Source organism: Pseudoliparis swirei, chromosome 2 (assembly GCF_029220125.1).
Source record: "Pseudoliparis swirei isolate HS2019 ecotype Mariana Trench chromosome 2, NWPU_hadal_v1, whole genome shotgun sequence".
Taxonomy (NCBI): Eukaryota; Metazoa; Chordata; class Actinopteri; order Perciformes; family Liparidae; genus Pseudoliparis; species Pseudoliparis swirei.
The window spans coordinates 20,241,054-20,254,518 of NC_079389.1; the positions used below are offsets into that span (position 1 = coordinate 20,241,054).

Genomic DNA, 13,465 nt, shown 5'->3' on the forward strand with positions numbered 1-13,465 from the left:
CACTGAGCACCTCTCTCCTCTTCTCTCTCTCCTGATGGATGAATTTCCATCTCTCCATCTCACATTATTAACTCTGCTTCCTCCCCAAAGTCCTTGTGACTTCAAGTCTCATCGGGTCCATTGGACCTGGCTGGGTCTGGTGCCATGGCCCCGCTGATCTCTACCTCCCTCTTTTTCATGGAGGTCTGGATCATCGTCAATACCGACTACCAACTATTCATACATTCCGTCATACACATTGAATGTGCTGTAACTCTAATGATACCTTCTGGTCACATGACATCTGATTTTCTGTCCATCCTGGAGAGGGATCCTCCTCTGTTGCTCTCCTAAAGGGTTCATCCCTTTTTCTTTCCTGTGAAAGGGTTTTCATCTATTCCTCGGGAGTTTTGTCTGATCCGATGTGAGGTCAAAGGTCAGGGATGTCGATGTGCACATATTGTTAAGCCCTCTGAGGCAAATTTGTAATTTGTGATATAGGGGTATGTCAAATAAACTCATTTTAATTGAATAATGCCCCCAGTTCCAACTGCGTCGAGTCAAAGCTTTTTTTCTTTTTAATCAGTCAGTGGGGCGAAGCTGGAGCCTCAGAAGCACGGAGTCATAGAAGAGAATACCACCGAGTGCAGGTCGATGGCTCAAACTCAAACAGCTGACCCTGGTCGACCCCCGTATCCACATGTTCAGGTGTCCTTGCGGAGGACACTAATCTGCACTCGCCGTAATTACCTTCCTGGTCTGGCGGCGCCGTGCCGACCGTGACCCTCCGAGCTGAGACATTTCCTTGAGTCGGCGTCACGTCGAAGATCGTCTTAAGCGAGCGTGTGACCTCGTCCTCGCGGCTGTGGCTGCTAACTGGAGGGCCGCGAAAGCTAGGGCGAGGAGGCGACTTATCGGCGGGGGGAAGGGGGGGGCACCAAGAGAGAGCCCCCCCCCCCAAAGTCCCGCTTAGTCATCGCTTCTCTCGGCGCGGTGGGAAAAAAAAAGTGCCACTTTCATCCCCGCGGCGATAAGGGGAGAGTGGAAAGGCCGGACTCAGACCCGTGTAATGCTGATGGACGTGGTTTGTTTTTTCGTTTCTGAGCGGGCGGGCGGAGGAGGGGGGGGGGGCTAGAAATGCAGCATCAGCAGAGTTGGATTTACTTGGATGAATGGACGCGGCTCGACGAGGACAGAGAGTGTGTGTGTGAGAGTCTGAGTGTGTGTGTGTGTGTGTGTGTGTGTGTGTGGTGTCAAAGCAAGTGGCTGAGACATGGCTAATACTGCCAGCGAGCTGTGGCCACCTAAGTAATTACTACCTTTACTGTTCGGCCAGAGCAGCAACCTCAGGCGGAGAGAAGCTCAGAGCCTGTGTGTGTGTGTGTGTGTGTGTGTGTGTGAGAGACACAGACCCGTCTCAGAGGGAGATCATCTCTACTCAGGAGATGAATACTTCTGATCCTTCCTATAAATACAGTACATCTCCTTTAGATTCAGACTCTTTTCTTTCCATCGAACATGGAGTGAAAACAACGCGGCCAAAATACACACGCGAGAACAACGTGCGGTCTTCAGCCGACACGCACGCCGACACTCGAGTCACGCCGTTAACGCTTTCCGATGGAGCGCCGACCGGTTGAGACGCGGCTCCACGCGGTGGTTGTGGCGTCCAAAGTCCGACTCGCCCTCTCTCTCCTGTTCATCCAGACAGTCTCCCGTCAATAAAAAGGTTCAATGGAGAAAACTTTAATTATAATTATAAAAATATTCTTGGTGTCAGACATAGTTGTAAACTTAAGAGTAAAAAATATGCATAATAGTCATATCATAATAAAAAATTCAAAAATAATTTTGTATAGGTGTGTTTCCTCCCGTCGTACCTACATTAAAATACACATGCAATCCATGTGGTCAATAATATAGTTATTAGGCCTTCAACTTACGGTACAAAATATCTAGAACTGACGTTTCTATAGTTCAAGTTTAGTAAAAAAAAAAAAAAAATACATTTAAATATACGTTTCTCTGAAAAGAACATACATATATTTTTGTTTAGTTGCATCAGTAATTACTCATGTACGATGTCCTCTGTGACTATTGTCTTCTAAACATTATCGCACAATAAAAAGTAATTTTTTTACAAAACAAAGTTTCGATGCAAATTAAAAATAAATAATAAAAAAGCTCTCCACCGCAAACACGAGAACCACCCGATGTTTCCCAGAAGAAAACACTCAGTGAGGAATTTAAATGCGTTTCTACGGCAACACATTCAGCATCAGATCCCAGAGCAGTCGTTATGAACAGCTTCAAAACTCTACAGAGCAAGTGCACCACACACACACACACACACACACACACACACACACACACACACGCTGTCCTACAACCAGCTCCTCTCCTCTCTCCACCAAACCAAGTCCACGCCGAGCTCGGCTCCTCGGCGCCATGGCAACGGGCTTTACCTTTGCGTTCCGAGCGTTTCTTGCGCCTCCTCTTGAACCTGCGTCGGATCAGGCAGTAGTAGGAGCCCAGATTCTGCACGCCGTTGGTGAGCAGGTCCATGGCGCCGCGGCCGCCACTTACGCCGGCACCAGAAGGAAATGTAGAAATCGAAAGAAGAGCGCCGTACGGGCCGACGACCCGGAGCCCGAGACGAGCTCAGCTGCTGGGGATCTGCGAGCACATGGTCTACCTGTCCTTCACACTGCCGCTCCAATGACGCACACACACCTGCAGCGTCTCTTTGTTTCTACTTCAGTCCCTGCTGTGTATCCCAATTCTCTTTGCCTCCCTCCTCCTCCTCCTCCTCCTCCTCCGTTGACTCCATGTCTGCCCTATCAGTAGTCGGCGAGGGGAGGCGATGGAGTCGTGTGTGGAGAAAAAAGAAAAGAAAAAGAAGGAGGGGACTAGCAAAGGGGAGAGACGAGAGATGTGAATTAACACGGGAGGGAAGGAGGGCAGAATCGAACCCTCCGCCTGTCTAATTCCTTCTCAGAGTATCGGACGTCTCCAACAGGCAGGGAGTTCCTCCCCGATGACAACCGACGTGGCCGCCGCTCAACACGACTCCAACACGCTCCACATGTCCACCTGCTCGTGTAAACATGGAAATAAAGGTTTCCCCTGGCGGTGCTGACGTTCAGATTAATTGTGCCGCGCTCGCGCTGCCTCGGGTACCTCGGCGTCTCACAGAGAAACACTCTGCCCCCCTCTGGTGGTGATCTCTTGTCATTACAACGTGGTGCCAAAACCACATTTTCAAAGCGAGAGTGACAACAGAAATGAAAAGGAAGAATAACAACTCTTACCGTTGGCTCTGTTGTGACGTCTGCGGTCTCCAGGAAAAAGGGATGAACCTGATGGAAAGACAGAGGAGAGGTTTAAAGTGAGTAATCCGTTGAGTGACCGTCAGACCTGGATTACTGTGCAACAGATGTGCAACCGAGTTAGTGGCAGACAAGAGGTGCACACTCGGGGGTTTACAGGAGTATTCAGCCGGGTTCCCACAGCAGCTGCAGTCTGTACCGGCCATCAACCGGCTGAATTGTTCCCCAAAAAAATAAACGGTGGCGCCATTGTTGTGTTTTTTTCTTTTTCTTCTCATTAGTTGTTGATCTGCACTTCACACATTTCATTTATTTAAACTACACACATACACACACTTTGCATTTTGCACACTCTGTCTATATTTAATATTTAATTTTACACTGCAGTCATTAGTATTGTATTGTGTATGCATATATTTTGTATATATATATACATATATATTTTACTTTGTATATTTTGCACAGTCATTGTATTGTATTTGTTTGTGTGTGTGTATATATATATACATATGTTTCATTTTATAAACATATATATACTTCATTTTGTATTTTATATTTTACTTGTATACATCTATATCTTTCATCCCTGTTTTTTATATTTTATATTTTATTCTCGTGTGTTTAGTTTATTGGTGCTGCTACTGTGACGACAAATTTCCCCTTGGGGATTAATAAAGTATCTATCTATCTATCTATCTAGTTCATTGCAGTATACCGGTGCATGTACAGTGCCTCCACCCCACCGCACTGCACTCAGCCCTGATTGAGAAATGGGTCTTTCACAGAACGCTGACCTCAACCAGAGCAAGTAAACGCATCACAAAGATGTGTCGTCTGGAACACACGTCGGCTACAGGCCAATAACCGAAATACTGAATCCAGACATCAGTGTTTTCGTTCATTGACTCAGCTATCCCTGAACGACGGGCCCACGATGTGCTGATTTAAACAAATCCGATGTTTGACCATCCAACCAACGCAGCTCTCATATTCATATTTATGTCAGATTGATAGCACTGCCGTCTGTCTGGGCCGTGTTATGGCGACGCGATACGAATCATCAGACACAGGGGTCCCCAAACTTTTTCCTGTGAGGGCCACATAAGTTTTCCCTTCTCTGATGGGGGCCGGGGTCAGTGTGACGATCGCAGGGGCGCCTAAATGTAAACATTTATTGTTTTCCAGAAAGCCACATAACCAAATATTAATAACCCTTTAAATGTTTCTCTTACCTAACCTTTTCGCCATTATTACGTTTTATTTGACAGGGGCTAGTCGAGGATTTGCGTGCAGACTAAAAAAAAAATCATAATGCGCAATATGAACCACCGTCACAAATCAATAGAAGTGACCAGACGAATCCATCTGCTGCTTCTCTTTAGCCGATGCTTTGACAGGTGACGGTGTTTTTAAATGAATTCATTCATTAACTTACTCAGACTTAGTACATTCTCATCATGCTGGTGCATTGTGGCCTTATGTGGATATTATATATCATGATGTTTTCAAAAGTAAATCAGCAATATGAAAGATATCAGAGATTCATGAGACCCGTTTAACGTCCCACCACGACTCACGCCAAGACTTTAGTTACTCAAAGCAAAGAATTTAAACAAAGATACAAACATGTATGTTCCTTTTTGAATGTTATTGTATGCAAATGACATAAGCGACTGATACGTAAAAAAAAAAAAGGATAACATTTAGGATTTCTGAAGGTTTACACTGACTACAAATTAGCAGTGGAACAAAGATTACCGTCTGTACACACATTTGATAAATATTGCAAATTAAAAATTCAGATTTCTAAACAAATTCAAGAGGTGGCTTGTAATATAATTTTTAAAAAAGATGTCTCTGCGCCGACAGAACGCCAACTAAGCATGACGGGAGAAGACAAGAAGAGGCCTTAAAGATCCATCGCCTCTCTTGAGACACGATAGTGAGGGAATAAAAGACGAGCAGGAGGAGGAGGGAGACGAAACGGTGACATAAAAGTGAGGATGCGAGATAAAGAATGAGGCAATGAAGAGCGGGAGGTAAGGGAGCGAGGTAAGGTGAAAAAGAAATCCCCCGTATAAAACCGAAGAGATGTCTCGGCCCACGATGTATATCTAACCTCTGGGGTCATTTAAGGTCAACGCGGCTGTCTTCCTCCACGGAAAAAACAATGACGTTCTTAAAAAAAGCAAACATCGGGAAGGCTCGTCAGTAGAGAGAGAGAGAGAGCGAGCGAGAGAGAGACATACATAGAGAGACAGAGAGAGAAAGAGAGACAGACATAGAGAGAGAGAGAGACACAAAGAGAGACAGAGAGAGAGAGAGACACAAAGAGAGACAGACATAGAGAGAGAGACAGACAGAGAGAGACACAGAGAGAGAGAGACACAAAGAGAGAGAGAGAGAGAGACAGACACAGAGAGACACAAAGAGAGAGACAGAGACACAGAGAGAGAGAGAGACACACAAAGAGAGAGACAGAGAGAGAGAAAGAGAGACAGAGAGAGAGACACAAAGAGAGAGAGAGGGGAGGGCGTGTGGTTGCGGTGGTGCAGCCGATCCTCGGCGGTTGTCCCCTGGCTGGGTTTGCGAGGCGTTCACGCTCAACTCCCGGTGGCCTCTGCAGCGGTCAGACAGAGGGACGGGAGAGTGGACACAAACACCCAAGAGCTCCAAAAAACAGACTTATTGGGAACAGCTTCTTTAAAAAAAATGTTTTTTTAAAGCCGTTCATCTGAATTAAAGCGCTCGTCTCAGCTGATGAACGGGATGAAATCACGCGTCTCTTAAGCGCCTCGCTTTGAAGAGGTAACCACAGGAACGGGGAAGTGCAGTACATCCACACACCGGCAAGGGGAGGCCTTGAAGAAGAGAGGGCGAGGGGGGCGGGGGACACATGTCAAATACTTCATTAAACTGACATGTTGACATGCGTTTTTCTTCTTCTTTTTTTTAACAGCGAGTGCACGGGAGCCCTCGGCTACACCCGAACGTGCCCATTAGTATTTATGAGCGTCGCTCGTGAAACTCGGGGAGCGCTAAACCAAACGGCCCTCCGTCTAACGGGCGACTGAGCAGGAGAGCAGAGAGGCCGACCAACGAGCCGACGGAGAGATGACATCTGGAGGGGGACGATGTCAAAACTCTCATGTCAATTCAAAATACCACTCCAATGTTTGCTTGCTATTTCTTTGGTGTCATTTAAAGACGTAATATATATATATATATATGCTAGGGCTGTCAGCGTTAACGCGTTAATCTATGCGATTAATTTGGCCGCGTTAACGCACTAAAATATTTTAACGCAATTAACGCAACTTTTTTAAAATTATTTTTATTTTTTAATATACTTTATTAATCCACAAGGGGAAATTAGTTCTCTGCATTTAACCCATCCTTAGTTATTAAGGAGCAGTGGGCTGCAGTGATGCGCCCGGGAAGCAACTGGGGGTTCAGTGCCTTGCTCAAGGACACTTCGACTTGCTTCCGGTGTTCGTTGAAGTTTTTACACTCCTCTGAGTGTCAAACCGCGGCAGTACGGTTTGACACTGTTTCCGTTTTTAAAACAATTATTTCTCCGTGAAAATAAGGAGCATAAATCAGTTTAACTCGTGGATGAATCAGTCGGGTTTCCTCCTGCTCCTCCTTCCTCCCGTCTCCCCCTCTGAGACACAGAGGAACGGAGGGGCGACGTGTCGGGGGACGCGGCGCGGAAAGAACTCGTCACACGAAACCTTCACCGTGATTGGTCAATCCGTTTGTCTGTCAACATTTCGGGGAAAAAACAACCAATGAACACTCAGTAAATCACAAAGGACCTCCCACCTCACAGGTGAGGCTCATTAGCAGCCTGTCAGTCAGAGAACCAGAGAACAATGAGCCTCATTGAATAGAGCTGAGATTGTTCTGGAATGTTTGATGTATAACACGTGGGGGTGTGTCATATGCAAACGCCTTTAAAAGGTGAATTTTGTTGTTGTTGTAAAATGTATAAAATTCCCCCAGCCTCCAGAGGGTTAACGTGACATATGTGAATGTCAGTCAGTTACCAAGGCCACTGGTTCTGCTGTTCAGTGTTAAAGATGACAGGACCAATGGGGTCTCAATATACTTCTTTTTTACTAATCTGATGTTTCACTGAAGAAACAATTTATCATCCACGATATTAATTACCTCGCTGGCACTTTATAGGTAGGAGCCTCTTTGAAAACACAGCTCTGTGTGAAGTTTGGTCTTTAAAAAGAAGGAAACAACTTTAATCGCAATTTCAAAATGTGCGATTAATTAGTTAATTTTTTTTAATCGATTGACAGCCCTAATATATACACTTCATTCAATTCAATTCAATTCAGTTTATTTGTATAGCCCAATTTCACAAATTACAAATTTGTCTCGGAGTGCTTTACAATCTGTACACATAGACATCCCTGCCCCAAAACCTCACATCGGACCAGGAAAAACTCCCAAATAACCCTTCAGGGGAAAAAAGGAAGAAACCTGCAGGAGAGCAACAGAGGAGGATCCCTCTCCAGGATGGACAGGTGCAATAGATGTCATGTGTACAGAAGGACAGATTTAGAGTTAAAACACATTCAATGAATATGACAGAGTGTATGAATAGTTCATAGTAGGCATATTCCACGATGGAGACCTCCACGATCCATCAGGCAGATGGCGGTGGGGAGGAGGAGTGGGCGGAGTCTCAACAGTGGGCGGAGTCTCAACAGGACAGTGGCGTAGTCAGGAGCAGGAATTCCACGACCCAGACCTCGATGATCCATCAGGCAGATAGGATCTATGCCGTCTCATAGGGTCCGATGACCCCATGAGACGTGAAGTCAAAAGGACTCCGGGAGAAAGCAGAGTTAGTAACGTGTGATTGAGAGATGAAAATTCATCCTTAAGGAGAGAAAAAGAGGAGATAGGTACTCAGTGCATCCTAACGTCCCCGGCAGCTATAAGCCTATAGCAGCATATCAAGGGGCTGGACCAGGTGAACCTGATTCAGCCCTAACTATAAGCTCTGTCAAAGAGGAAAGTCTTAAGTCTACTCTTAAACGAGGTGACTGTGTCTGCCTCCCGGATTGAAATTGGAAGCTGGTTCCATAAAGAGGAGCTTGATAACTAAAGGCTCTGGCTCCCATTCTACTTTTAAGACTCTAGGAACTACAAGTAGTCCGCATTTAGTGAGCGTAGCTCTCTAGTGGGGCAATATGGTACTACAAGCTCCTTAAGATATGATGGTGCATCACCAATCAAGGCTTTGTAGGTTAAGAGAAGAATTTTAAAAGTGATTCTTGATTTTACTGGGAGCCAGTGCAGAGCAGCTAGTGCAGGAGTGATGTGATCTCTTTTCTTAGTTTTAGTGAGAACACGAGCTGCAGCATTCTGGATCAACTGGAGGGACCTAAGAGATTTATTAGAGCAGCCTGATAATAAGGAGTTGCAGTAATCCAGTCTCGAAGTAAGGAACGCGTGAACCAATTTTTCTGCATCTTTTTGAGACAAGATGTGCCTGATTTTTGAAATATTACGTAGATGAAAGAATGCAGTCCTTGAGATTTGCTTTACGTGGGAGTTAAAGGACAAGTCCCGATCAAAGATAACGCCAAGATTCTTTACAGTGGTGTTGGATGCCAGGGCAATGCCGTCTACAGAATCCACATCACCAGATAATTGATCTCTGAGGTGCTCAGGGCCGATTAAAATTACTTGGTTTTGTCAGAGTTTAACATCAAGAAGTTGCAGGTCATGCATGTGTTTATGTCTTTAAGACATGCTTGAATTTTACCGAGTTGGTTGCTCTCCTCTGGTTTTATCGATAAATATAGTTGAGTATCATCTGCATAACAATGAAAGTTTATGGAGTGTTTCCTGATAATATTGCCCAAAGGAAGCATGTATAAAGTAAATAAAATTGGTCCAAGCACAGAACCTTGTGGAACTCCGTGATTAACGTTGGTGGTTATCGAGGCGTCATCGTTTACAAATACAAACTGAGATCGATCTGATAAATAGGATTTAAACCAAATTAGTGCCGTGCCTGAAATGCCAATCGACTGCTCCAGTCTCTGTAACAGGATGTCATGGTCAATGGTGTCGAATGCAGCACTAAGGTCTAACAAGACCAGGACAGAGAGGAGTCCTTTATCTGCTGCCATTAAGAGGTCATTTGTAATTTTCACCAGTGCTGTCTCGGTGCTGTGGTGTTTTCTAAATCCTGATTGAATTTTCTCAAATAAACTATTATGATGTAGAAAGTCGCACAACTGATTTGCAACCACTTCCTCAAGGATCTTGGAGAGGAAGGGGAGGTTAGAGATCGGTCTGTAGTTAGCCAACACCTCTGGATCCAGAGTGGGCTTCTTCAGGAGAGGTTTAATAACAGCCACCTTGAAGGAGTGTGGTACGTGGCCTGTTAGCAGAGACACATTGATAATATCTAATAGAGAGCTGCCAATTAAAGGCAAAATGTCTTTAAGCAGCCTCGTCGGGATGGGGTCCAAGAGACAGGTAGACGTGTTCGAAGTAGAAACCGTTGAAGATAATTGGTCACGGTTGATGGGAGAAAAGCCCTCAAATTATACACCAGGGCATACAGCGGTTTCCAAGGCCATTCCACTTGAGGACAGATTGGCACTGGTTATGGGCAAGAGAATATTAATCTTGTCCCTAATAGTTAAAATCTTTTCATTAAAGAAGTTCATAAAGTCATTACCACTGAGGTTTATAGGAATGCTCGGCTCCACAGAGCTGTGACTCTCTGTCAGCCTGGCTACAGTGCTGAAGAGAAACCTGGGGTTGTTCTTATTTTTCTATTACTGATGAGTAATAGGCTGCTCTGGCATTACGGAGGGCCTTCTTATATGTTTTAAGACTATCTCGCCAAACTAAGCGGGATTCTTCGAGATTAGTTGAACGCCATATGCGTTCAAGCTTCGTGACGCTTGCTTCAGTTTGCGGGTCTGAGGGTTATACCAGGAGCAAACCTCCTCTTCCTCACTGTCTTCTTCTTCAGAGGGCTATCGAGTCCAGTGTCATTCTCAGAGAGCCTGTGGCACTGTCAACAAGATGATCAATCTGGGACGGACTAAAGTTAGACCAGGAGTCCTCTGTTATATTGAGACGTGGTATCGAATCAAATACAGAAGGAATCGCTTTAAATTTAGCTACAGCACTGTCAGTTAGACATCTGGTGTAGAAACTTTTGACTAACGGAGTACACTCCGGTAGTATAAATTCAAAAGTTATGAGGTTGTGGTCTGACAGAAGAGGATTCTGTGGGAAGATGTTCAAATGCTCAATGTCAACGCCATAAGTAAGAACAAGATCAAGCGTGTGGCCAAAGCTGTGAGTGGGTTTCTGCACTCTCTGACAGAAGCCAATCGAGTCCAACAAGGAGATGAATGCAGCACTAAGGCAATCATTATCAACATCCACATGGATATTAAAATCTCCAACAATAATAACTTTATCAGTTTTAAGAACCAAACTTGATATAAATTCTGAGAATTCAGATATAAACTCTGAATATGGACCTGGTGGCCGGTACAGAATCACAAATCGAATTGGCTGTAGTGTTTTCCAGGTTGGATGTGAAAGACTAAGAACAAGGCTTTCAAATGAGGTGTAGTGTAATTTTGGTTTCGGATTAATTAATAGGCTCGATTCAAAGATGGCTGCTACTCCACCTCCTCGACCGGTGCCTCGAGGAATGTGAGTATTAATATGACTTGGAGGAGTCGATTCATTCAGGCAGACATATTCTTCATGGCTCAGCCAGGTTTCAGTTAGGCAACATAAATCAATGTGATTATCTGATATTAAATCATTTAGTAACACAGCTTTAGATGACAGAGATCGAATATTTAGGAGACCACATTTAATAGTCCTGTTTTGTTGCACTGCTGAAATAATGGTGTTAACTTGTATAAGGTTATTGTGTACGACTCCTCTTCTGCTTACTTTTGATTTATTTAATTGAAGTGGCCGTGGGACAGACACAGTCTCTACTCTAAAGTCAAGGGTGGGTAACTGCTCGAATGGAAGAGCAGAGAAGGGTGTTAAACTACAGCTCTGCTCCCGGTTCCTGATCTGAACCCTGGGTTGTCATGGATTAAGTCCGGTGATCAACTTGGTCATATTCGCAGAAATGAGACGCTCCGTCCAACGTGGGATGGATGCCGTCTCTCCTCATCAGATCAGGCTTTCCCAGAAAGTCTTCCAGTTGTCTACGAGCCCACATTATTCGCTGGGCACCACCTCGACAGCCAGCGGTTGAAAGACGACATTCGGCTATACAATTCGTCTGTCTGCAAATTTGGGAGAGGGCCAGAGAAAATTACGGTGTCCGACAACGTCTTGGCATAAGCACACACCGATTCCACATTAATTTTAGTGACTTCCGACCGACGGGCTCGGGCGTCATTACCACCGGCGTGTATTACAATCTGACTGTATCTCCGCTTGTCCTTAGCCAGCAGCTTCAAACAAGACTCCACGTCGCCCGCTCTGGCCCCCGGGAGGCACACGACGGTGGTCCGCGGCTTCGCTATTTTCACGTTCCTGACTATAGAGCTCCCGATAACCAGGGTGTGCTCCTCAGCGGGTGTGTCGCTGAGCAGGGAAAACTGGTTCGAAACGTGAAGTGGTTGGTGCACAGCGGGCTTCTTTGTAGACTTACTACTCCTGCGAACAGTTACCCAACCACCCGGCTGCACGGTTACCGCCGGGGAACAGCTAACAGCTGACTGTAGCTCCGCCGGCTACGGGAGAGGGCGGGCTAACTAGCATAGCTGTCTGAGCTTCGATAGCGCGGAGCCGTGCATCTAACCCACTTAGACCTGCCTCCAACCTAGCAAATAAACTACACTTGTTGCATGTATCGTTATCATTAAGGGAGGCAGGGGGATAACTATACATGAGACACACTGAGCAAGAGGGAGCGGGAGGGAGAGAAGAAGAAGTCATGCTCGCTGCTGAGCTGGCAACCAGAGCTTACCGGACGAGTGAGATGATGCGTTCACCCATCATCTCTCATCTCTCCCACTCTCTCCTTTCACCTTCTAACTTCTAAACCCCGCCCCCACCAGGTGAGACCAATTGACACCTGTGTGCCCAATCAATCAATCAAGACAATATATATATAAATATATAGATCTTTGTGGCTTATTTTTATTCTTATTTCCCCCCAGGGCTACATATATATATATATATATATTAAAAAATATATATATATATATATAAATATTATTCCCCCTGGGAGTGTTTCCGCTGTGTGTCAAAGCAGTCGTCACTGTGGGGAAACACACTCATCTGGCAGGTATGAGCCTGCATATCAACGCCTTGTGAGGAAGACTTCGAGAGAGAGAGGATGGGGGGGGGGGGGGAGATTGTGTTGGAGAGATGAGCAGAGACAGGAGGGGAGAGCCTCTCGGAGCATTCGGGAGTCGAGGTTAAGTGCAGCGTGTGTGTGGTGCTCATATCAGTCTTTGAAGACTGGAGCGAGGTGGGGGGGGGGGGGGTGAAGAGACACAGGGGCTTCAGTCGACTTGACAACAGGGGCTGGACAAGGATGAAGTTAGAGAGGTTGACTGTGAAAGAGAGAGAGAGAGAGAGAGACAATCGGAGTGTGTGACTTCAGCCAAAAAAATGAGGCCAATGGCTCACTAACCATTACACACACACACACACACACACACACACACACACACACACACACACACACACACACACACACACACACACACACACACACACACACACACACACACACACACACACACACACACACACACACACACACACACACACACACACACACACACACACACACACACACACACACACACACACACACACACACACATCAAATGCTCCCCCCCTAGTGACCTAGTGTTTCTCATGCGTATACAGGGACACAATTAAATCCATAATGTAATGGATGCGATTGATTGATTGATAGTCTGTGTGTGTGCGTGTGTGTGTGTGGGGAGAAGCTGGATCACTCATGCCCTCTTCCTCCGGCAGTGGTTTTGTCCTGCCGACGCGTGTCCAGCAGAGGGCGCCACCGCTACACGATACACCCAAACGGTCTGCAGCGTACAAGGAGAGCACTTTTCTTTTCCCTTTTTTAAAATAAATCATATTCTCCTGCT

At 45.6% G+C, this 13,465-nt stretch overlaps 1 protein-coding gene across 4 annotated transcripts in view; it reads right to left on the reverse strand.

Moving 5' to 3' along the window:
• Positions 1 to 13,465, reverse strand: part of adarb1b (adenosine deaminase RNA specific B1b) — a 119,388-nt gene that overhangs the window by 39,101 nt on the left and 66,822 nt on the right. For 2 of the 4 annotated variants that reach the window (XM_056430528.1, XM_056430535.1), the window contains exon 3: positions 2,445 to 3,338. In XM_056430528.1, coding sequence (XP_056286503.1) covers positions 2,445 to 2,544 — 100 coding nt within the window. In that variant the 5' untranslated portion in view covers positions 2,545 to 3,338. The remainder of the gene's footprint in view (positions 1 to 2,444; positions 3,339 to 13,465) is intronic. The other 2 variants (XM_056430519.1, XM_056430541.1) reach the window with 2 other exon arrangements.